The 24429-nt window shown below is 39.4% G+C and overlaps 1 protein-coding gene and 1 pseudogene across 1 annotated transcript; both read right to left on the bottom strand.

Moving 5' to 3' along the window:
* The window catches only part of LOC110544148 (zinc finger protein 431-like), a 32081-nt pseudogene extending 28009 nt beyond the window's left edge, over window positions 1-4072 (bottom strand).
* An 8224-nt stretch (window positions 4073-12296) lies between these two features.
* On the bottom strand, window positions 12297-17900 carry LOC132650897 (zinc finger protein 120-like). The gene is made up of 6 exons (XM_060376232.1): window positions 17850-17900; window positions 16948-17074; window positions 16683-16743; window positions 14616-15184; window positions 14364-14531; window positions 12297-12301 (listed from the first exon to the last, which is right to left on the bottom strand). Exons 1-6 carry the CDS (start codon window positions 17898-17900, stop codon window positions 12297-12299), a joined length of 981 nt encoding a protein of 326 aa, XP_060232215.1.
* Between the last annotated feature and the right edge of the window lie 6529 nt (window positions 17901-24429).

The following is a 24429-nucleotide window of genomic DNA, read 5'->3' as shown; positions in this document are numbered from 1 at the left end:
AACTTACTACAAGGGAATGAGTGTTCAAACAGGTACAAATGCACAGGTGAAAACATTAGTACTGGAATAGTTGTTCATTAATAAGCAACATAAGGCAACTGAGGTGGATCAGCAATGAAAAGCTCTTGGTCTGGATATAAGTGGGCTCAATTGCCAGTGCTTATTTGGAGGATCACAACTACCCATTACTCGAAATTCTGAAGTTCTGAGGCCATCGTCTTACTATTGTGAGGACCAGGTACACAAGAGGTGCATAGTCACACATACAGGCAAAATACTACTGATGTTACTTCATTTAAATATTCAAAACAAACACAACAGGTAGGAAGAATGTCACACACCAGCAATCCAATGACTCACAATTCTTAGGCAGTATTAATGTCATGAATACATGACATCCTGAGAGAAAGAATATACTCTCTGGCAAATATTAAAACATAAGTGTGGATTTGGATCAGTACAATAGCATATGCTAGGCCATGCTTGCATGGAGACTAAAGCGGTATACTGGGGATCTTCCCCAATATCGTTGTTACTACAAACCCAATTCTAAGAATCTTCCCTAGTGCTCCAACTGAACACATGTGGCTCTTTTCTCTCCATACCATCCAGTAAACATAACACCATGAATACACTAGCCAAGCAGGTCATTAAAATAGCAACACTCATCCAACACACTTTCTGAAACTTCAGAGTGCTAACAGAACCCCAAGAACAAAACTCCCACACATTAGATCAGTACTTAGTCCTATAATTGCCCCAAACCCAGGTACCTAGCACCAGTATAGGTATAGATTCAAGAATAGTCAGGTAATATGTCACCACCTGAGCTCAGCTATATCACCACAGCAGGGACTAACTATCTGAAAACTACAAAACTTTTTGCAGAAACATAAAGGAATATATCTTCTCATCATTACATGAAACATCCTCTATAATTGACCACATACTCAGACACAATGTAAGTTTTTAGAGCACATTGAAATAACATCCTGTATCCTATCAGACCACCCTGGTTTAAGGCTGGCTACATATAACATCAGAAAGTACACAAAGCTTACAAACTCATGGGAAGTAAATAACCTTTGACCAAGTGAAAAAAAAAAAAAGGTTTCAAACAGAAATAAAACATTTGAAAAGCATAAAATTCATAGAAAATAAATACATATCACATGCAAACTCAAGGAAAATAATGAGGAATGAAAAGTGATACTAAGAGGAAACTTCATAGCACAAAGTGCCTACATGAAGATACTGGAGAACATTCGTACCATCCATTTAACAGCAGACCTGAAATGTCTAGAAAAAAAATATGTAGGCACACAAAAGGAATAGAGATCAAGAAATTATCAAACTGAGAGCAGAAAAAAAATATAAAGAGATGATAAAGAATCCAAAAAATAAAGGTTTGGGTTTTTGAGAAAATCAACAAGATGGAAACACTCTAATCAAACTAACTGAAAGAGAGAGAACATATCAAATTATAATATAAGTAATTGTATTCAGAATATTTGTTTCTTTAAAATCCCACTCATGTTATGTGAATGTGTTTTTCTTTTAACCCCAAGTGTGGAGCACGAGGCTGCTTCAGGTTGTCCACAGCTGTTATTTATGATTGTCTCTAGGAGGCCTGTGGTTTTGCCACCTGCACATAGTTATTTCTGAGTCTTCTGGAGAAGGTACACATGCAGAGCCATGAGAGGGCTTGGGGTCTTTGAAGAAGGAAGAAGCTGCTGCTCTTCCTGATGCTGTTTACCCACAATGCTTATCTGTTTGTCACTACTGGTTTGTTGGACTGCTGGATATCCTGGTGACTAACAGGCATTGCCCCAAAGAACCTGGCCACCCTAAACCTCACAGAGCAGATTACAGAGACCTATATCTCTTTCCCTTCTAGCTTTTATTCTTTTACCTAGCTGGGGTGTTGGCAGGAATAAGGTTTGGAAGGGAGGTAGAGTTTTAGAAATGAATAAATGAAACAGTTTTAATATAATAGTTCCATTTGCTGTTTGAGTGGACTTCTAGAATCCAGATAACAGAGACTGGTAATGCCCTAAAGAAGTCAATGACCCTAACCAGCATTTAGTAGCTATAGAGATACAAGCTCCTTGTTTGTACTAACCTGTTTCTCTCCTGTCTAGGGCAGTGGGGTGGAAGGGACGTTACATGCGGGAAGACTACCTCCTGAGTTAAAGCAAATTGCAAAATAGGATGTTTTGGATAATGATTATCAATTGAACCACTAAAAGAGGTAACCAGAACCGCCCAAATATCAGAGGTAGCAGTTAATACCTGAACTTGGTGAGCTGTATAAGGCACTATTAAAGACTTTGGCTCCTTTCCAAAGTATGTAATGGCTGTTTTTAACCCACGAAGTGCAAGTTGAGCGACGGCATCCGGATACCATTTAATAATTTTTGTAGGAGAAGCATTGGGATGAACCCACACTAAGGGTCCATCTTGCCATAATACAGCAGTTGGTAAATGTTTAGTTTTAATGACACACAGGTCAAAGGCCTTAGTTTCATCTACACGTTTTAATTGGGCATCCTGTAAAGCGTTTTGTACCACTCGCAGGGCGTGGCTTGCAGCCGGTGTTAAGGCTCTGGGTGAAGAAATATGAACATCCCCTTCCAAAATATCAAATAGGGGCTTTAATTCAGTAGAAGGAATCTTTAAATAAAATTGAACAGTACCTGAACAACATGGTGGCAAACTTATAGTTTTATGCTCTTTATCTCCGGACCAGTATGGCGGCTGGCCACATGCAACTGAACTCAGCTGGAAATGCGACTGACAACACCAAGTATAGCCACTAGGTGTTGTTGATATAGTAAACACTGTGGAGCATCTATAATCCCCCACAACCAAAATTTTTTAGTGATTAAACAAGCTTTAAAATTAACTGCTTAACAGAACAATTTTAAACTGTAAAAATTATTTTAGCCATATTAAACCTATTAGCTAGAATTTTTTTCTTAAAAGAGCATAAAAAACATTTTGTAATGAACAATCACCAGTCTTTTAAATGAATTATATGGAGAGCACATGGGAGGCAGGGCCTCTTAGCCCGAATCAAAGATGGCGCCGGCCACGTGGGGCGGGGCCTCCTTGTCTGAACTAAAGATGGCGCCGGCCACATGGAAACCTCTGATACACCCTAAGGTCCCGCCCATTCTTCCCAAAGCCAAGATGGCTGCGCCCAGTTGCCAGCCACGTGGAAGCCTCTGATGAAAGCCAAGATGGTTGTGCCCAGGCATTTAGCAGGAATTTTAATCTTATTGGATAAAGAGGCCTTTTTATTGGTTTTTTTCTTTTCCTTTTATCTCTTTTTACCAGGGCGTTCTTTCCCTGACCTCTCTCTTCCGTGGCTTTAACGTCCACAGAAGGGTCTTTTTTTCTTAGAGACATCCCTATCTCTATCCATTGGGGCCACTAACCTCGTCTCACGTCCTGATTCTGGCATGTCGTCTCGCATCCCCCCTATCCTTAACCTTTTGCTACTCCTTTTTCTTCCGAGGCAGCCCTTGAGTTTGCACGAGACCAAAAAAAAGGAAAGCTATGGCGGCTATCACAGCAGAGAAGGCCATAAGGGCTTCTGCTAGCCGAAATGAGAAACGGGATAAGTCAAGATCAAACATGTCTTCCAGGACAAACCTTAATGTTGCGGTTCTGAATTCCTCCCCACTAACGGGGGCCCTCCTTACCCAGCACTGCTCCCAGGTTTCAGCACCAGATGTTGGGAGCCGCGTGAGCGTTTCGCCGGCAGAAACGCAAGCGACCACAGGAATTCTTCCGCAACAAAATCTTTATTAGCCACCCGATGAAAGTAGAGGAGAGAGAGAGAGCCCCCGATGTGGCGCTGTTTATATAAGCCCGGATCGCACCTGAGTGATGTGTGAATACCCTGACTGGCTGCTCACTATTACCCCGCCTGATGACTTGGGCCCATCATGCTTAGCGGGCTTGTGACGTGTCAATACCCTGATTGGCTGCTCATTCTTACCCGGCGTGCTTACGCAATTCTTAGCGTGCTTACACAATCTTTAGTGTGCTTACGCAATCTGCGCATGCGCCCTGGAGATGTCAGCACCACCTAGTGGCGTCTGAGTCTCGGCTCTCCACATACATGCCTACAGATTCTTGATTTTTGACAAAGAAAACAATACCCTACAATGGAAAAAAGATAGCATCTTCAAGAATTGGTGCTGGTCTAGCTGGATGTCTACATGTAGAAGAATGCAAATACATCTGTACTTTTCACCCTACACAAAACTATAGTTCACCTGGATGAAAGTCCTCAACATAAAAGTAGACACACTAAGTCTCTTAAAAGAAAAGTTAGGGAAGAGCCTTGAACTCATTGGCAAAGGAGACAACTCCCTGAACAGAACACCAACAGCACAGACTCTTAGAGCAACAGTAAACAAATGGGACTTCATGAAACTGAAAATCTCATGTAAAGCAAAGGATACTGTCATCAGAACAAAATGACAAGCTAAACACAACCTATATTTGATAGACGGATAATATCCATAATATATAAAGAACTCAAGAATTTAAACAACAGCAAAGCAGTTTTTAAAATGGGGTACAGAGCTACTCAGAGAATTCTAACAGAGGACTATCAAATGGCAGGGAATCACTTAAAGACATGCTCAACATTCTTAGTCATCAAGGAAATGCAAATCAAAACAATCCTGAGATTCCACCTTACACCCATCAGAATGACTAAGTTTAAAAACTCAAGTGAGAACACATGCTAAAGAGGATGTGGAGAAAGGAGAACTCTCTGACATAGCTGGCAGGAATGTAAACATGTACAACCTCTTTGGCATTTTCCCAGAAAATTAGCAATAGTGCTACCTCAAGATCCAGCTAGACCATTCCTGGGTATATATTTGAAAGATGCTCAACCATACAACAAGGACATTTTGTTCAACTATATTCATTGCAGCTTTATTCATAATAGCAAGTTTCTTGAAATACCTTGGTTGTCCATCAACAGAGGAATGGATGAAGAAATTGTGGTACATTTCCACAATGGAATATTACTCAGCCATTAAAAATGAGAAAATCATGAAATTTTCAGGCATATGGAGGGCACAAGAAAAGATGATCCTAAATCAGGTAACCTAGAAGCAGAAAGACACCAAGGTATATACTTACTTATAAGTGGATATTAGACATATGATATGGGATAAAAATACTAAAACACAGATTCCTAAAGAAGGTAAACAACAAGGATCCTAGGGAAGAGGCTTGATCTTCATTCAGAAGAGCAAACAGGATAGACATAGAAAATAGGAGAAGACAGGGGACAGAACAGGAGCCCTCCATAGGGTCCTCTGAAAGACTCTAGTCAGCAGGGTATCAAAGCAGATGCTGAGACTAATTGCCAAATTTTGGGCAGATTGCAGGGAATCTTATGAAAGAAGGCAGAGAGAGAAAGACCTGGAGGTGACAGGAGATCCACAAGGAGATCAACAGAGCCAAAAAATCATGGCCCAGGGGGCCTGCAGAGACTGATGAATCAACCAAGAACTCTGCATGGAGAGGACCTAGGCCCCAGGTATTTTTTGTGGGTATTCAGTATTGCCTTTTCTGTTTCTGTGAGGAAACACAGTGTCTAAGGCAACTTTTTACAATAGTTTCCCTTGGCTCATGGTTCCAGAGGAATATGGGATCACTATGAAAGTGGTGTGACAGCAAGTTTCAGATCTGGCAGCTGAAGAACTCACATCTTCTTCTTGAGGCATGAAGCAGAGAAGGAAACTGGAAATGCTGTGGGGATGTAAACTCTCAAAGCCCACCTCATGTTACTTCAGCAGGACAGCATTTCTGAATTCTTCCCAAATGGCACCACCAACTGAGAAGGATTACTCTCTGACATCAAGCCTACATGCCTGCTTCTTGTTACAGGAGCCAACCCATGATGAAGGAAAACTCTTTAAGTCAACCTTTAGAGGCATCAGAATCTGGGTTACAGAAAGGAATGCATAGGCAGTTTCCCAGCAATTGAATCTCTAGTGGGGAGGAAAAGAATGTAGTGAAGCTTGTTCCTTTCCCCAGGTGGCCGGACTTGTCTGCACCTGGCTGGCTTTCCTTCAGGCTTGTGCTTTAACTTTAAACCCATACCCAAAATTCTTTGGTCTCTCAGAGTCACATGTTTAGTAAAAATCCGGTGATACCCAGAAAGTTCAATGACAGCAGGAAGTTTATGAATGCCTCCAAATTCTTCTATGCAACAATAACAATAAGTCACATGGCATTTACCTTTTTATGAAATTGTTAGTAAAGAGCATGGCAAATTCATGGTTTCTTCCATGGTGGTAAGGTTACTAGCCAAAAGAAGATCAAACCAAATGATTCCATTGTACTCAAGATCAATGGGGTGGTTTGAAAAAGAATGGCCCAGACAGGTTCATGTATTTGAATGTTTGACACATTGGCGGTGCCAAGGTTGAGTAGTGTGGCCTTGTTGGAGGGGGTATGGCCTTGTTGGAGGAAGTGTGTCACTGGGAAAGTGGGATTTGACTTCTCATATGCTCAAGCAGGCCTAGGGTGACTCTGCAGCTGGCTGATCAAGATCTAGAACTGTCAGCTCCTCTCCAGCCCCATCTCTGCCTGCCTGCTGCCATGTTTCCCTCCATGGTAATCATGGACTAAACCTCTGCAAATGCAGCAAGCTCCTATTCAATCTTTTTCCTTTCTATGTGCTTCCAAGGTCACGGCATGTTTTCATAGCAACAAAACCATAAGAAGAGTTAGCTCATCTTCAATGGATGGTGAGCTCAACACTCATTAGGCACAAGGCACTGTGGGATACATAGTTTAGACTCCCTTTTCTATATAAAAGCATGTTAGTTTGGCATGGATACAGGAGGAGAAGTTTTCTATGGCTGGGGTAATTAGGCAAGGAAAAAAGGAAAGAATTCTGTTGTCTCAATCAGTAACTGTGGAGTCCATATATCTTAGCACAGGAACTGCAACTGTGGAAGCAAAGCCTTGTCATCCAGGGAGTGTTCCTCCTCAGTCCCGAGACACAAGAGGTTGCTTGACCCCACTGTACTGTGATTGACTGTGACGGGGCTGAGTTCAGATGGACCTGGGAACTTTTCTATGAGCTGGGATTTAATACTTTGGGAAACACACTTTCTGAAATAGTTTATCATCAGTAAAATATTGGCAGTTTGTGTGTGTGTGTGTGTGTGTTTGTGTGTGTGTATGTCACTTTTGCTCAGAAAAGCATTGCCTTATGGCATTGAAGACAGTCAAAATTAACCACCCCAAGAGACTGCAAATAACTGCAGAGCTGACCTAAACGTTCCTATCTTTTTCTGTGGTTACTGGTAGGGAGGGAAGCTACAGATAATAACACACACACAGAGGATAGAGACTTGAACCAAAGTTTGAAGCCTGGATTGAAACCTAAGTTGGAATTCTTGCAGTGTTCAATCTCTCCCTAGTCAGGGTAGGGCAGGTGAGATGAAGGAAGCCTTTCACACAGCAAGAGATTAGTTGGCTGGCCTGTGCTAATAGGAAATGATTTTTCTCTTCAGTTTATCTGTTTCTACTTTCTTTTTCTCTAGAGCTATCTCTACCTAAATGGCTCACCCATGTTGGCTTACATTTTGCTCAGTGTCTTTTTATGAGATTTCTTGCACCCAAATATTATATCAAACACGTCTCAACCCTGAGATTACCCAATTACCAAAGCAGTACTTTTTGGTTATCTATAGCATTTCTTAATTTTGGTGTATGTACAGGTGGTTCCTGTTGCCCTGGTAATTTCCTTGGACCACAGTCACTGTAATATCTAGAGACCTGCACCCCAGGGGTTCTTTTACTCAGCTGGAGAATTGTCAAGGTACAAGGCCATTACAGAAGCTGGTGGGAGGCATTTATCTTTAGAGGATAATTCAGGTGGTTCCTTAACTGACTTACCTTCTGAGACTAAAATATGAATTGCTACAAATAATTGCCCAGACAAGACTACCTTTTCTCTTCATCAGGAGGATGTGCTTGTAAAAAGGGAACTTTCCTAGTTGGGAGAAGAACAGTTTCTCAATAGCGAATGCACTTCCTTTTATCCTAAAGAATGTGGTGACTGAATTTTTTTTCTCCAAAATTTGTGGTCAGAGCTCACAATATCCTTCACAATGTGAGTATGAAAGGATCTGGTGCATATGGAAAGAAGGAGGAAGGGGAAGGAAGACATTGCTCCAGGGAAAGAAAGGTCACTGATCCTGGTCATCAAACAACTAGAAAACAGTCATGTTCCTGGGAAGGAAGTAGATTATGCTGAATGGAGGACATGTTGAGATTTGACTTCCATATGTTAAATACAAGTTTTACACTCTTTGAGAGAAAAGACTTAAGGTTGACATTTCTTTTTATATTTATTTTAATTTTTATATTCATTTTAATTCTCGATCACAGTCCTCTGTTTCCTCTCCTTCCTGTGCCTCACCCTATTTGTCCCTCCTCTTGTCCTCAATAAAGGGAGCCCTTTTCCACCTACGACACATCAATTCATATCAAGACTGAACTCCTCATCCTCAGGCCAGCAAAGCAGCCTCGTAAAGATGAAGTAGTGAAAATCAGGTAATACAGTCTATGTCATAGATAGCACTTATTTCTTACAAGCATCTGTATGGCTGCATCTGTAGAAACCAGAGATTAACTGGAGAAGCATAGTAGGCTATTCTGATCTACCCCATGTCTGGAGAAAACTCTAGAGAGGGATGCCTCTCTATCTGGAAAAAAAGAATCTCAGTTCCTGGAAAGTTAGTAACCCATTTCTTGGCATATCTGTGTTTTTCAATTGTTGCTGTGTTAGCTTGTGGTTTTCCTACTGAGATGATTAAGATGGCTAATACATTGGTTTTAAATTGTTAAAAATTATTATACCTTGTCTGTGTGTGCTCCTTGGCTTTACATATCAATGTCATATAGCTTAGCATGATGTGAGGGAGTATCAACTGGGGGTTCCCCAGATGACAATCACTTGTGGCTATGTTTGTGGTTGAATACAGTTGTTGTGAATGCAATGGTAAACTCCAGGCACTGATGGTCGAAATTTATCTCAACATGTGGCCTGGGCTGGTTAAGAAAACATACATAGAAGTAGACAGTGACCTTGTAAAAGAACATAGCAAGAAACAGTGTTCCATGATAATTCATGCCTTCATTTGATAGCCTGAGTTTCTTTTTTGAGCTCCCTCAATGTTTGGGGCCTGCTAGCATCAGCCAAAGAAGCCAACTTATCACCTGAGTCATTTCCATTTAGTGGAGTTAATGACAGCAACAGAGAAGAAAGGAAGAACAAAATTTGTACCATCAAATTATGCTTGCCATTGTCAGAAAATCTGAATATTGTTGTTTTTATCAATACACAATATATAAGAAATCTAGATATAAAACCCACTTTATGTTTAACAAGGAGCTTAATATTGCATTCCAGGAAGTACTGAGAGAAGATAGTGGTGAGAGAAATAGAGGTCGTGGAGGTCAAGGTAAGGAGGATTCAGTGGAAAATAGACTCTGTAAATATTTGGCTAGAGAGGTTACATGATGATTTGAATGATGATGGCCCAATATGCTTATGTAATTGAAGGCTTGTTGCTCAGCTAATGGAACTGACTGAGGAAAATTAAGAGATAATGGCATCATTGGATGGGGTGTGTCACACTCTGATTTCTAAGTGTGGCCCCATTTCAAAAAGAACACGGTGGGAGGGACCACCTGGTGAAAGAGCTGTCACCACACACTCTTCTATTTTTTTGAGTTATGGGGCCACTTGAGGACACTGTGCTGGTGGAGTTCATGGAGATGTGTGCATGTGTGAATGTGCATGTGTGTGTGTGAGAGACAGAGAGAGAACAAGCAACCAAAGGGCCTACAACTGTGTTGAGCTCCTAGGATGATGAATGTGTTACAGGTATCTAAGTGCCCCCTGTCTGTGTGTGAATCCCTCAGTCAGGAGAACAGGGTGGCTGTGTCCATGGAAGATAGGATTCAGCATTATCTTTTGTGAAGTCCTGAGGGAGTTTTCCTAAACAACGAGCCATCTCGTTAGCCCTGAAAAAGCCACTTTTTAAAGCTTTGTATGTCTTTCATTTATTTGGATGTTTTGCATTCATGTGTCCCTGTGTCATACTTGGAAAGGCCAAGGAGAACATCAGATCCTTTTGGGATGCATTTACAGGTTATGCTTATCTAGCTTGTGATTCCTGAAATGGAACCTGTCTTCTATAACAACACCCAGTGCTAGTAACCCCCATGCCCTCTATAGCCAATTTTTATTTAAAGTTAATTTTACAGATGTTAATTAAAATATATCATTTCTCCTCTTCTTTTCCTTTCTCCATCCTATTCCAAATTCTTTCCTTTCAATGTCTTAAAAAAGAATATGTGAATAAGTATGGACCGATATACATAAAAAAACTTACTGAGTCCATTTATATGGCTTGTGTGGGTAAGGGTTTGTGTGATTAACCCTTTATATAGGATATATAAATATGGAACTCATCACTGCCTGAGACAAATACTCCCGCTTCCAAGAGTGTTCTAATCTTCAATGCCCAAAATGAGTCTGACTCTGAAGTGACCTGGGCTGTCTTGGACAGGAAACATTAGCAAGCAAGGGGTGGCATATTCCTTAGGAGCTGGAATGGCCTGGAAGTTCTCGGGCTTATCCAATGGACATTGCTCTTATCCAATCAGTCTCCCTTTGGAATGTGGACCTCCCATTATACCATTGACCTTGGATATTTGCTTGGATGACATTGAAATCTTCAAGTTTCTGCCTCCTCTTTCTGAACACCCTGACTACAGGCCTGTGTTACCATGCCTGGCTTAGGCGGTTTTAACCTCCGTGATTTAATAGAATGATGGGATGAGTGTAACACATAGTTACACTTAACTATATTGAGAACTTATTTATGTCTGTGAGGATGGTTTTCACTATCTGTTGCATAACGATAGAACTCCAATATACTATGATGAGTATTAAAAACTCAATGATAAAGAAAAAAAATAATTTTCTTTGAAATTAAAGGAGAGGATTTCAAGACAATAAACTGCAATTGAAGAACATTTTCTTTCTAATACTGTAGTTAGGACCAGAGCCTGTTTCCTAGCTACCATGACTATTTGGACTCGGTGACTCATTCTCAATAATCCCATTGAAAGAACTATGTTATCGAGGTAGACCATGCCCAAATATTCTGTAGACTCTAGGGAGGCAAGGTAAGCAGATCTAGTATGTACACTAAGTTCCAGGAGAGCCTGAGAATCATACTGAGACTATTCGTTCAACTAAAAACAAAAACAATGGTTGAAAATAAAATTATTTTTAATTATTTACTTATCACAATTTATTCATATTGTATCCTGGCTGTATCCCTTTCCATCTCCACTCATTCCCTGCCACCCTCCCCATTTCTACCTGTGCACCTTCCCTAGTCCCCTGATAGGGGGTTAAGGAAAAAAAAGAACATAATGGTTAAAACACAAATTATTAATTAAAACTGGAAACATATTAATATATTTATTCAGTGTTACTAATTTTGACCATTGATGAATACATAGGTCATACTTTATCTTTCTTCCCACAGGTGAAATTTGCTAATTGAAGACATGATAAAGCATTTAAATGCAGGCTTGTTGAAAACAGTTCACAGAGGGTTCTCATACCCTAAGGAATAGAGCTATGGAAGCTCCCATACAGGAGACATAAGTGTAGGCAAAGAGAAGTGTGTGTAGAGAGAGGGAGAGAGAACAGAGAGAAAAAAGACAGGAAGAGAAGAAACACAGAAAGAAAGACGGAGAGAAGAAAAGCATATAGAAGAAAAAAAAATCTGGCTCTACAGGGAAGAGCCACGTGGAGAGGGCAAGCCCATTCTACTGGACTGGAAAGTTAAGGGTAGTGGTAGGGTATGTCAATCATGCCCTTTAGAATGTAGGGACTGAGGGATGCTTTCAAAGAGGTAACTCAGAAGCTTGTCATGGGTGTGAGGCACTACATATGATAAGTAAGTCATCCTTTAGGTTTAATAGGTTTACATAGAAGAACAGAGATGCACACAACTAAGTAATCTCACCATGCCATATATTAAAAACTTCTCATCTATAAATTCCTCCCCAATTCTCAGATTATTTCTTTCCTGCAAGATATTCACATGACATAATGTTATTGAGCAGAAAATATCTCATCTAGGGGCATAGGTCTATTCAACAATGACATTCCTGAGGAGAATGGAATTTCATGGAGTCCATTGATTGACTAGATGTCAACCTAATAGAGATATAGGAATGTTTATTCAGAATATTGTTATTCCTGCCAGGTAGAGATGTTACAGGGATGACAGAGTTGGGACTGAGGAGATTTAAAGTCTTATTTGAGACCACCAAGTGGCCACCTGCATGGTATTCTGACTGACACTTACAGGTATCTGAAAAGACAAGGAAACAGTGGAAGAACTGGAGAATTGACCCACCACAGCTGAGTAGATACAGAGAATACAATAGAAGGCAGCTTGTCCTCACATACAACCCAAGAATTAATTGCTCTCTGGGACTTTAATCCTTTCTTTAACATACAAATTTCCTTCCTTTATAGTTCGTCCAGGCTCCACAGGTCTGTAAATGCCTGATTTCTCAAGCCTTCTGTTGACTTCTGTTTGAATCTCAGGATCCCCAGACAACAATCTCTACAACATATGGAGTCTTCACCACTCAGGGCTCCTAACTGAATGTTTGCATGCATTAGGGAAGCAGAATACAATTCACTTCAGAAAAGTTGTCTTCATGCCTTCAAGTTTTTTCTCTCCTTACATTAGGCATAATCTCAAGAAGGGGTACACCTGACACATGTCTTGTGGACTCCCATTGCTGCCTATGTGAGATAAACTCAGTTTGTGGCTTTGGAAATGTGGTCAAGCACTTTTTAAACACGTGTACTTTCAGATTCTGGCCTGAATTTTTGGATACTTCCATACTGAATTTTGGATCCAAAACCATTTTTGGATACTTCCATATTTTTTGTGAAGATATTGGATTAGAAACTTCTTTCAGCACCAAGACTAAGTTACTTTTTATGCTCTCAATCTTCTCTTTCTTCTGGGTCATCAGGGCTGAGTTAAAGATGAATTTAGGATTAACTTGTCACACCTAAAAATGCTATTCAAGACACATTTATGGGACTAAATACATGACTCAGTGCCTAGGAGAACTGTCTGCACACTCTCATTTTCAAACAAATTTTATCCTTCAAATTGCCCTGAATCCCTCAATTATTACATGACAGTATGTTTACAATGTAAAAAGAAGACAATATTTTATTGATGTAATATCTCAACTAATCTAATTTGAGTATCAGGGAAACAGTGCTGTAGGAAAAGATTTTGGTGTCCAAAGCTGGCAATCACTCCTCAATCATCATATTAAGATGGCCAAAGGAGATCCAACAAACTCATCTCCCACTCTATACATATCAGTCATGGCTTAAAAGCCCATAATCACCTTACACACACACATGAAGTGTTTCTTTTTAAGTCAATATTCTTTCTGTTACTTTATATATAAACTTTATATTACATATTTCCTATAGAATGCAGTATTTTTAGATGAAATGACATGGCTAATTTGGAGGAACATATGGATTCACAGAACATCCAATTTTATGTATATATTCATATCACATCAAGCTATGTATTGAGATGCAGTTGATGGATGAATAGACCACTTCATTATATCTCTAGGATACTTGAAAACACAAAGCTTTGAGTTAACAAAATAAACACATTCATAGGTTTTTCTTCAGTATGTTTCATTCATGAAAGTGAAGTCTATAGAAATTTCCAAAGGCTTCATCACAGTGAATATATTCATAATTTTTTGTCTCTTGAGTATGATTTCTTTTATGGCTTTGAAAATTTGTGACATGCAAAGGCTTTACTAGTTATATTCATATCTTTTCACTCCAGTATGAAATCTTTCATGCCTTCAGAGATGACATCAATGTTCAGAGGCTTTACCACACTGCTTATATTCTTAGGGTTTCTCTCCAGTATGTGTTCTTTTATGTACTTGAAGACTACTGGATTGTGAAAAGGATTTACCACGTTGATTACCTTCATAATGTTTCTCTCCAGTATGAAGTCTTTCATGCCTCTGGAGATTGCTACAACGTACAAAGGCTTTACCACATTGATTACATTCATAGGGTTTCTCTCAAGTATGTGTTATTTTATGCGTTTGGAGATGTCCGTGTTGTGAAAAGGCTTTCCCACACTGATTACATTCATAGGGTTTGGCTCCAGTATGAATCCTTTCATGTCTCTGGAGGTTGCACCAACGTGCAAAGGCTTTACCACATTGATTACATTCATGGGGTTTCTCTCCAGTATGTATTCTTTTATGCGTTTGGAGATGTCCATGTTGAGAAAAGACTTTCCCACACTGATTACATTCGTAGGGTTTGGCTCCAGTATGTATTCTTTCATGCTTTTGTAGATTACTGAGTTGTGAAAAGGCTTTACCCCAATGAATACATGCATAGGGTTTCACTCCAGTATGAAGTCTTTTATGCCTCTGGAGACTGTTACAATGTGCAAAGGCTTCACCACATTCATTACATTCATAGGGTTTCTCTCCAGTATGTGTTCTTTTATGCTCTTGGAGATTTCCTTTTTTTGAAAAGGCTTTTCCACACTCATTACATTCATAGGGTTTCTCTCCAGTATGTGTTCTTTTATGTACTTGGAGACTACTGAGGTGTGAAAAGGCTTTCCCACACTGATTACATTCGTAGGGTTTCTCTCCAGTATGTGTTCTTTTATGCGTCTGCAGATGTCCATATTGTGAAAAGGCTTTCCCACACTGATTACATTCATAGGGTTTCTCTCCAGTATGTGTTCTTTTATGCAGGTGGAGACCACTGGGTTGTGAAAAGGCTTTCCCACACTGATTACATTCATAGGGTTTCTCTCCAGTATGTGTTCTTTTATGCAGTTGGAGACTACTGGGTTGTGAAAAGGCTTTCCCACACTGATTACATTCATAGGGTTTCTCTCCAGTATGTGTTCTTTTATGCAGTTGCAGACTACTGGGATTGGAAAAGGCTTTACCACACTGTTTACATTCATAGGGTTTCTCATGAACATGTATTCTTTTCTTTCTGCAAAGAAAATTCAGATATGTGTAAGCTTTACCCTATTCATTACTCTGATGAATCTTTTTTTAAACGATTTATTTACTTATTATTATTTACTTATTATACTGTGTTCTGCCTGCATGCTACATGAGGACACCATATCTTAGTATAGATAATTATGAGCCACCATGTGGTTGGCTGAGAAATTAACTCAGGATCTTTGGAAGAACAGACAGTGCTCTTAACCTCTTAGCCATCTCTTCAGCCACTGATGAATCTTTATGTCAGTGTAAATTAAGTTTTCAATTTGCTTTAATCTTAAAATGAAGTTATATCTTAACCTTTTATCACTTTCTTTACACTCATAGTTTCCCTCTTTATTGTCAGGTTCTATAACTTACAAGATACCTTTGATGGTAAGAAACTTCATTACATGGATCACTGGTAGCATCATTTTTCTATAAGTGGTTTTTCACATATTTAAAGACCTAGAAGGAGTCAGCTTTACCCCAAGGACTGCATTCATAAATTTTCCTATAGTTGTAATCACACTGCATTTATAAATTAACCAAAATAAACACAGTAATTTCCACAGGGCCAGTTATCACAGGGAATTTCTGTAACGTGATTTCTTTGGACATGCATCTCTCATGAGAAGAGAGAGGAAATGAAGCTCCCTTAAGAGAGAGGGAGTTTTACTGGGATGGTAATAGAAAGACAGGTTGGAGAGAGAGAACTAAGGTCAAGATCAAATGAGCCAGAGAATAAAAAAGAGCCTGAAGATTAGAAAAGATTGATGGAGTTAAGTTTGAAACTAAACAAAGCAATTTAGAGGACAGTAGAAAAGCCAGATGTAATAAGTAAAGTAGGAGAGAATTTTGAGCCAGAACAGCTGAATTGAATCAGCCATCCATGAGCTCAGAAAGAACAAGAGAGGGTGTGCATATGAAGCAGTCATTCTAGGAGGCAGAAAATCTTCTAGGCCTAAGATAGATTGTATGTAACCTAGCAACTGCCCTGTCCATGCCTATGGTAGCAGACAGAGAGGCAGTAATCTTCAGAGACCATAATTTCAATTTTGAATAAAAGTTGTTTTTACAGTAATATCTGTTTACCAAGGTTTTCACTGTCCTTTTTTGCATTGAAATGCCCAGGAAACAAACAATATACCTGACAGTGAGGAACATGGATTTGGGAGAATTTAATGTTCCTTAATACTCTTAAAATGGTATTCGTTTTCCCACTGTTGTTTTTCTTTAAAACCTCTGGGACACATACAAATTTCTTCACAGGGCTGGTGAGATGACTCGGAGGTTAAAAGCAGTGGCTGTTCTTCCTGAGGTCCTGAGTTCAATTCGCAAAAACCTCAACATGGCCCACAATCATCTATAATGAGATCCCATGCCCTCTTCTGGTGTGCAGGTATACATGCAGGCAGAATAATATATAAATAATGAATAAATAAATCATCTTTAAATAATTTTCCCTGGCATATTTATATAAGCTTCCAAGAGATCATTACCTTCCATATCTTCTAAAAAGTTGATAATGTTCTTCAATTTTATGCTCTTCCCAATTGTAGCCTGAAATATGTACCAAAAAGTGAATCATAGATTATTAAAAATTAAGCAAAATATAAGTTACTCTCTTCAGTAAACCTTAGAAACATGCCTGATTTATTCTTTCTCATTCCAAGTGAACTTATATAAGAGCATTAATAAGAACAGTCCACAATAACAACAGATGTCACTTTTACCTTAATAGCGAAAGAAAATTCACTGTCTTACCTATAGCTGTAAGGTGCTGGCAGGTCTCCAGCATCACATCTTTGTAGAGACTCTTCTGGGAAGGATCCAGCAAGGCCCACTCTTCCTGAGTGAAGTTCACATCCACATCGTCATAGGTTACCGAACTCTAAAGGATCCCGACATGAGTATAACAGAAAGCACAATAGTTGATAACAGTATAAATGTATACTTTATTGATAATATATTCATATAATTCTGGTGCTTCCCTGATATGTCCTGGCACAGAGGTTTCAATGAATTCACCAAGCCATTTTAGAAGGAAAGTAAATGAGGAGGTTCACCTCATTTCTGCACCTTTTGTATAGAATACAGCCTTACAAGAAAAATGCCAATTAACAGATATAAAGAAAGCAAAACAAGGAAGTCAATGAACACTACACACCACAGATCACAGAAACTGTATGCACAATTACTAACTAAAAAATTATGGGCAAACAGGAAGTATTGGCTCATGATTTTAATTCCAGTACTCAGGAAGCGAAGACATGTATTATCTCATTGAGTCAGAGGCCAGCACAGCCTCTGAAACAAGTTTCCTGACATCCAGAAGTACAGTTAAGACCTGTATTCACAGCAAAAATCAATCAAATAAGAAAGATAAAATAACTCAATAGTTTTTACTTAAGAGCCTATATATATATATATTCACTAAAGTTCGGTATCTATCTTCTAGGAACCAGAAGTGGCCCAGTTTAAACTGTAATATTAATGAGAGCTTACTAAAAGGGAATTCATGTTCAAACATGTACAAATGGACAGATGAAAACATTAGACCTGGAATAGCTGGTAGTAAATGAGCAACATAAGGCAGTTGAGGTGGCTCAGCAATGAAAACCTCTTGTTGGTGTTGCAAATAACTGGGCTCAATTAGCAATGCTTACATGGAGGCTCACAACTATCCATAACTCCAAATTCAGGAGATCTGAGGTCATCTCTGACTATTGTGAGAACCAGTACACAAGAGGTGCATAGTCACACATACAGGCAAAATACTACTCATATTCACTTATTTAAAGTAATCAACACAAACACAAGAGGCAGGAAAAACGTCACACACCTGTAATCCAATGACTCAGAAGCCTCAGACAGTAACAATGTCATGAATACATGACATCCTGAGAAATAGAATATACTCTCTGCCGAATAGAAAATTCAAGTGTTGCTAAATAAGTGAGTACTGAACAGCATTTTTACCCTTTCATACAACTGTAAACAACACCATTAATATAATGTATTTTCAAAATAAGCGTTTGGTATCTTCAATTTGCAGCATAAATCAATACATTCCAAATCAAGTTCCTAACAACTTAGAACAAGAAAGCTGATTTCAAAACTATGTGATATGTGAAATAGAATACAGGTAGGAACAATATGACTTCTGTACTTACCATGAAGCTAAAACTACCACAAAGTGCATATTTGTGAAGAAAAAAAAAACAGATATAGAAAAAAAAGACAAAAAAATTATACTTAATTTTTATCAAAATTCCTAAGGAAAATAAGCCAGGAAAAATGTGAACTTGACCAATGTTACCTATGATTGCATGTGATTAAAAATGAAACAAACACAGAGGTTACCACTCCTACAAAAACACCCAAGCAGACAGTTTGTAGACAGTTTTTAGACAGAAGTTTGTAGACAGAAGCACCATGTTTGAAAGCAATGTTTAATTGAGTGGCAGAAAGAGTGTCCAATCAGGGAAAAAGACTTGACAGAATAGGTTAAGCCCAACTTTCAGGAGAGGAAAGAGGAAAGTGAAGCTATTTCAGGGGCAATGCATAGAGACAGAAAGTCATTTTACAGAGATGTTTACACAGAGAGGTTCACTGAGAGAACAAGCTAGTCAACAGTGAAGACAGAAAGATCCAGAGACTGAGAAGGAGCCTGAAGATTAGAGCAGATTGCTGGAGTTAGTTTGAGGCCAAGAAAAACAACTCAGAGACTGAGAGAGAAACCAGATTGAATCACTAAGCATAGAGAGGAGTCTGAGCCAGAGCAGCTCAAATGAACAAGTCAGCCAGAACTCAGAATGAACTAGAGAGTGCGAGCTTATTAAGCAGTAAGGCTCAGGGGCTGAAAACTTTCCAGGCCTAGATTACAGTATATGGAAGCTAGATGCATCCACGACTAGATCTAGGTAAGCAGGAGATGGTACTAAGCCTCAAAGACAACTAAAACAGGAGAATAAAAGTCCCTTTTACAGGCCAGTGCTGCAGTCTCCTCCTCTCCAGGAAATCCCCAGTCACAGAGGCTGACGGGGCAAGGGCCTCTTTCCAGTTCACCACATGCAGTCTGGATCACACTCCATCCCACTGCTAACACGTGTGACTCAGGCAGCTCAGCATTCCTAACGCCAGGACAAAGGATCTCACAAGAAGCTGATGGCTACAGGTTCTCACCAAGCCCAACCACACCAGCTCCTGCTCTTCAACCTCCAGCACCACCACCACCTTGGGGTGGCGGCCACACACTCACCATGTTGCCACTTTGGAACGCGCCTGAAATCCTCTCACAGGGCTCAGACTCACAGCTGAGCTCAGACTACAGCATGCCAAACATTCCACACACCTCAGCTACCGATCTGAACTTGCAACATGGCGCCCGGAAGTACCCGCCTCTTCCTCTGAGTACAGGCCTCATCTGGAAGTCCTGATTGGCCAGTGTGACTTGAGCGACATGAACACTTCCCCTAGGATCACCGTGTACTTAAGAGACAAAGCATTGTGCTTCCTGGCCCAGGAGGGATGAATGCATGTTTGCTAATTACAAAACTAATGAGGGTCTGGCTTGGGAAGGAAGCTGACCCTGGAGAAGCCTATACTCCGGGAGGCGACCTTGGATCCATGACTTGAACTTTGGGTCCATATGTGGAGAATCAGGGCCACACCTTTTCCAGATCTGCAGAGATTTCTTTGTCAGTAGACTTGTGCCTGTTGTCTAATAGCCTACCCTTCTATCTTCAAGCACTCAGGAATCACTTCCCCTTCTCCTCCTCCTGAAATCAAGGTGGATAGATTGAACAATCCATTACTCAACTTGCAGTGGAGTAAACAGTCTATCCACATGAGGAAGGCTACACAAAATACTAACAATTTAGAAAGATTTTAGGAAACAAAATGAGATTGTTCTGTGACTTCACACTGAGGTCCACTAAACTGAAGCTACTTTTCCCCTGGTAGGTATCAGACAACCCTGGGAGAAAAGCAGGAAACACATGATACACAATTTGGATCAAGCATGTCCTACTCTGTGATATTTTGAAAACAAACAAACAAGAAACTGGAAAAACACAGTGGTATCAGCAAAGGATGTGTAGGTGAACAGAACAGATAGACTGAATCTGTCTATGGATGAAGAAACTGGATCTATAAGAATTACCCGCAGTTCCTATTCTACCTAATCCAACAACCACTGTCTGCAAATGGAAATTTGAAGAATCCAGTAGCCACTCAGACCATGTAGCTGGATGTCTCAGCTGGTCTTCAGCAGATATCAGAATTCCAAAGATTAGGCTTTATTCCCAGTTCCAAAAGATATGAACTTGATAGCCAGAGTTTGAGCAAGCAGAAAACAAGAAAGAGCTATCATCTTCAAAGGACTTTATAGGTGTACACTGCTGTCAGAAATGTGGCTTAAATGAAAGAGATAGCTTTTCACCTCAAATTATCCAGATTAATCGCCAGGGAGTGGTGGTACATACCTTTAACTCTAGCAATCCAGAGACAGAGGCAGGCAGATCTCTGTGACTGAAAGGCCCACAAGGTATACAGAGGGAGTCCCAGGACATGCATGGCTACCCTGTCTCAAAAAAGCAAAATAAAAAATAAATATGAATAAAAACAAAATTAAGATTAAGGAAGGGGTTTCCTACTTCACAATACCCAACTGTGTGGGATTTAGTTAACAGAACTAGCATAAGTAGTGGTCCATACCACTACCTTGGATGGTCTCATGAAACCTCTGCCCAATTTCTGCTGGGAAACTCTGACCCTCTTTGGGACATGATGATCAGTAACAATCAGGTTTTAAAAGAATCAAGATCGGATCAGACTGAATCCTGTTGGCTATGCTACAGTTCACACCCCCTAATTATGAAGGTATAGGTATAATTGAAAATTATATCATTGAAGCTTTTTCCAGCAGTGTTGAGGACAGTGTGCTGGGACATAACTGACTCTTCAATCAGTGCCAGGACAAGGAGTTTGGTTGGGACAGGTACCATTGTCCAACTGGCATCCATGTAACATTACCCTGAATGTTCCATCCTATCAGACCAACACATACTTGAGTCCACCCAGCCAGGGATGGTGGGCTTGTGACACTGGGCTCACTCCTTGCCTTTACAGCAGCATTCTGAACAATGCCCAAAACATTTGTATTCTAGTTCAACTGGTTCCATAGATTACACATCATTCAGAAGATAAAATAACTAATGTTCTTTTGGGAACGCCAGGAACACTGACTCAGTTAACATGAGAACCCATGTCCTTTACTCTGGCTCTCATCCTAGGTGCAGGCTTGGCTGGGACAGGAATAAGAGTTTTAGTTTTAGCAGTTCAGAGTAAAAATTGTAATGCTTTAAAGGCTGATATAGACCAAGATATTCAACCCTTGAAAATTCAATCTCCCAACATGAAAGAAGAGTTGACTCTTTGGCTGAAGTGGTTCTAAAAATAGAAGAGGGTTAGACCTCCTATTTTTACAAAAGGGGGCTTATGTGTGGCCTTAGAAGAAGAATGTTGTTTTTATGTCAATCACTCTGGAGTTATCAGAGAAAGTCTAGAACAAAGGTAAAGAGAAAGAGAGGAATCTAAAGGATGGTTTGAATCTTGGTTAGATGCACCCCCCCCCGGCTGACAACTCTGATATCTACTCTCCTGGATCCTCTTTTTATTCTTCTAGTACTTTTTACTTTTGGTCCTTGCACCTTAAAGAAGCTTCTACAGTATAGGAAGCAGAGATTGGGAACAATACAGTTAATGGTTATGAGATCCAACCACCACTAATTGCATGAAGGAGCCCATGATTTTTCATGAGAAGTTTCTAATAGAGGGGCAAATGAGAGAACAAGAGCAGAACTAACTCTTTCTTGTTTTTTTTCAGATGCGATTTTGAAAGGCCCTGTCCTTTAAGTGACCCAAATTCTCCCACCAGGAAACCTTGTGTGTTTGCATCAGACTTGTGTTACTGGTGGTCTCTTGGGGAGGGTCTCAAGATAAGGCATAACACCAGCACACAATTATCTGTAATAAAGAAAGCTCCAAGTCTGTACAACTTGTGCAGGCAGATAAATTTGATGATGTAACAGAGTCAACCAGGTGTTGTTGATTGTGAAGTAATGAAAGGCTCTTTGACAAGTGCTGAGGCTTCTGTGATTCAGCCAGAGTACTTGGAGACAAGTGAAAAGGAGGCATCCATAAGACTCGTAGCAGTACAGAAACCAGCATGTTAGGGAAGCCATGAGAAGAGCACCAAGAACAGCAGTAAATATTGGTTTGTTTGTTTGTTTGTTTGTTTTTTGGAGTTGACTGGACTTACAGATAAGCAGTGTGATGTGTGCACAGCAAAACAGGAAACAGAGAGCTGCCTAGGTCCTTCAGAGAACAGAAGATTATGAGTTTCAGATATTAGACACTAAGGTATTTAACATGCTTTTATTTTGGTTTGGGTTTCATCTGATTGTGATTTGATATTTCTTCCCTTTTAAGTAAGATTGGAAGGATAACATTTTGTGTAGGGATAATTTTATGATTTCAAATAGATAAATAATGCATAGTATACACAAAGATGCTGTCCTATTTTCTCCTGTAGTATAAAGGTAAAAGTCTCAAATTCTGTAGTCTTTGGCAGTGCAAAATTTACTGTAATGAAGTTTGTATACATGGCACAATTGAACATTAAAACAAGTTCAAATCAAGAAATGTGTTTTACAAATATATGTTAAATGGAAGAGGAAAGCAGCATATTCTTTACATGTAAGGGCTTTTTCCTTATATAATTTGAAATAAATTCCTTAAATACATTGTTTAAAACTTTTAAATAATGATATTTTTGCTAAAAATGAGCAATATAATTTACCTTAAATACCAAATGCATAACAGCTGAAAAAATATACACATTACAACATGAAAGGGAAAAAAATCTAAGACTTGTAATGGATGTGTAAAGAAATTCATTATTTCTCCATATTATTGGTTTAAATCTCCTTGATCTTTTCCACAAAGAAATTGTGGTAATAGGATATAATGGATCACTTCTGTATACAACTGTGATGTTCAGGTAACATCCTTTCCCCAAGGGAATGGCTCAATCTTTCCAAAGCATATTTTATAAAAATTAACTGTATTCACTCAGAGTTATATGAAATTATAAGATTCTAATAAAACTTATAAATGCCTGTACCTTGTATTTCATACACAATCTATAAACGTTTTAAAAATTGTATGGCTTATACCTGCCTTGACACTGAAAAAGCTCATTTCTTTTATAATACTCATACATTTGTGTTATAGACCTTATGAACTGTGAGATTAGTGGATGGTTTTATTTTTTCTAGTAGTATCTTAGTCTCAGTTTCTTCTGACACTATTGGAAATTGCCACACCCACGCCAGTGTCGCCATAGTAGCATAAGCTACAGGGCGGGGGATATGATTTCCCCGGAAATAATGCCCCCTGGAAGGTCCCTGGCAAACTCATCCCACTTGGAAAAGAGACGTGTTCTGAGATTTCTATGCTTCTTCAGTTGTGGCTCTGGGGCTGGAATAATGAATTCTTTGATCTTTCCCTGTGACACCTGAAACAGCACAACTAACTTTATAAAGAAATTTATTATTAGTAGATTGTTAAAGGCTTTAATAAAAATAAGTTTAAGGAAAGTAATGAATTAGATTTAGTATTAATAGGCATTAAGAATAGTAAAATAATAATAGGCTCCTTCTTAAGAAATAATAGCATGAGAGGTGCAGCTGGCGGGAGTTTCCCCCTCCCTTCAGTGCCTTGTTCTTAGAGAAGATCATAAATCTTGGGCAGGACATATGGGAGGAGGGTTAACAAAGGTGTAGTTAGATTTTGATATAGAGAAGGACTTTGGCAGGCATCTGACTTAGCTCCTGACTTTCCTCTTCATTGGTTAGCAATAATGAAACTATATTTGAGGTTTCTTTTCCTTTGTTTGCTCTGATCAAAAAGCTTTTAGGCCAAGATTATTTGTGGGTACTGCTTTATGTTTGATTGCATTTTGAGTTAAAATGTAAACTTTGTATTCTTGGTAAAAGTCTGAATGTTCTGGGAAGTATGCCAATTTTAAGGTGCCTTTTGTGAAATCATTATAAAAATACTAGCTTGATTTCAGTAAAGTTGCAGCAGAGTCAAAACCATCAAGGTGTCTCTGTCTGTCAATTCTTCGCCGAAACCGTGTCTTCCTGTCTAAAGCCTTGTTCTTCCGCGGACGACGGGAGC

This window comes from Meriones unguiculatus (assembly GCF_030254825.1).
Source record: "Meriones unguiculatus strain TT.TT164.6M chromosome 13 unlocalized genomic scaffold, Bangor_MerUng_6.1 Chr13_unordered_Scaffold_34, whole genome shotgun sequence".
NCBI lineage: Eukaryota > Metazoa > Chordata > Mammalia > Rodentia > Muridae > Meriones > Meriones unguiculatus.
Note: the sequence above shows the minus strand (reverse complement) of the source record. Positions and strands in the feature narration are given on the sequence as shown.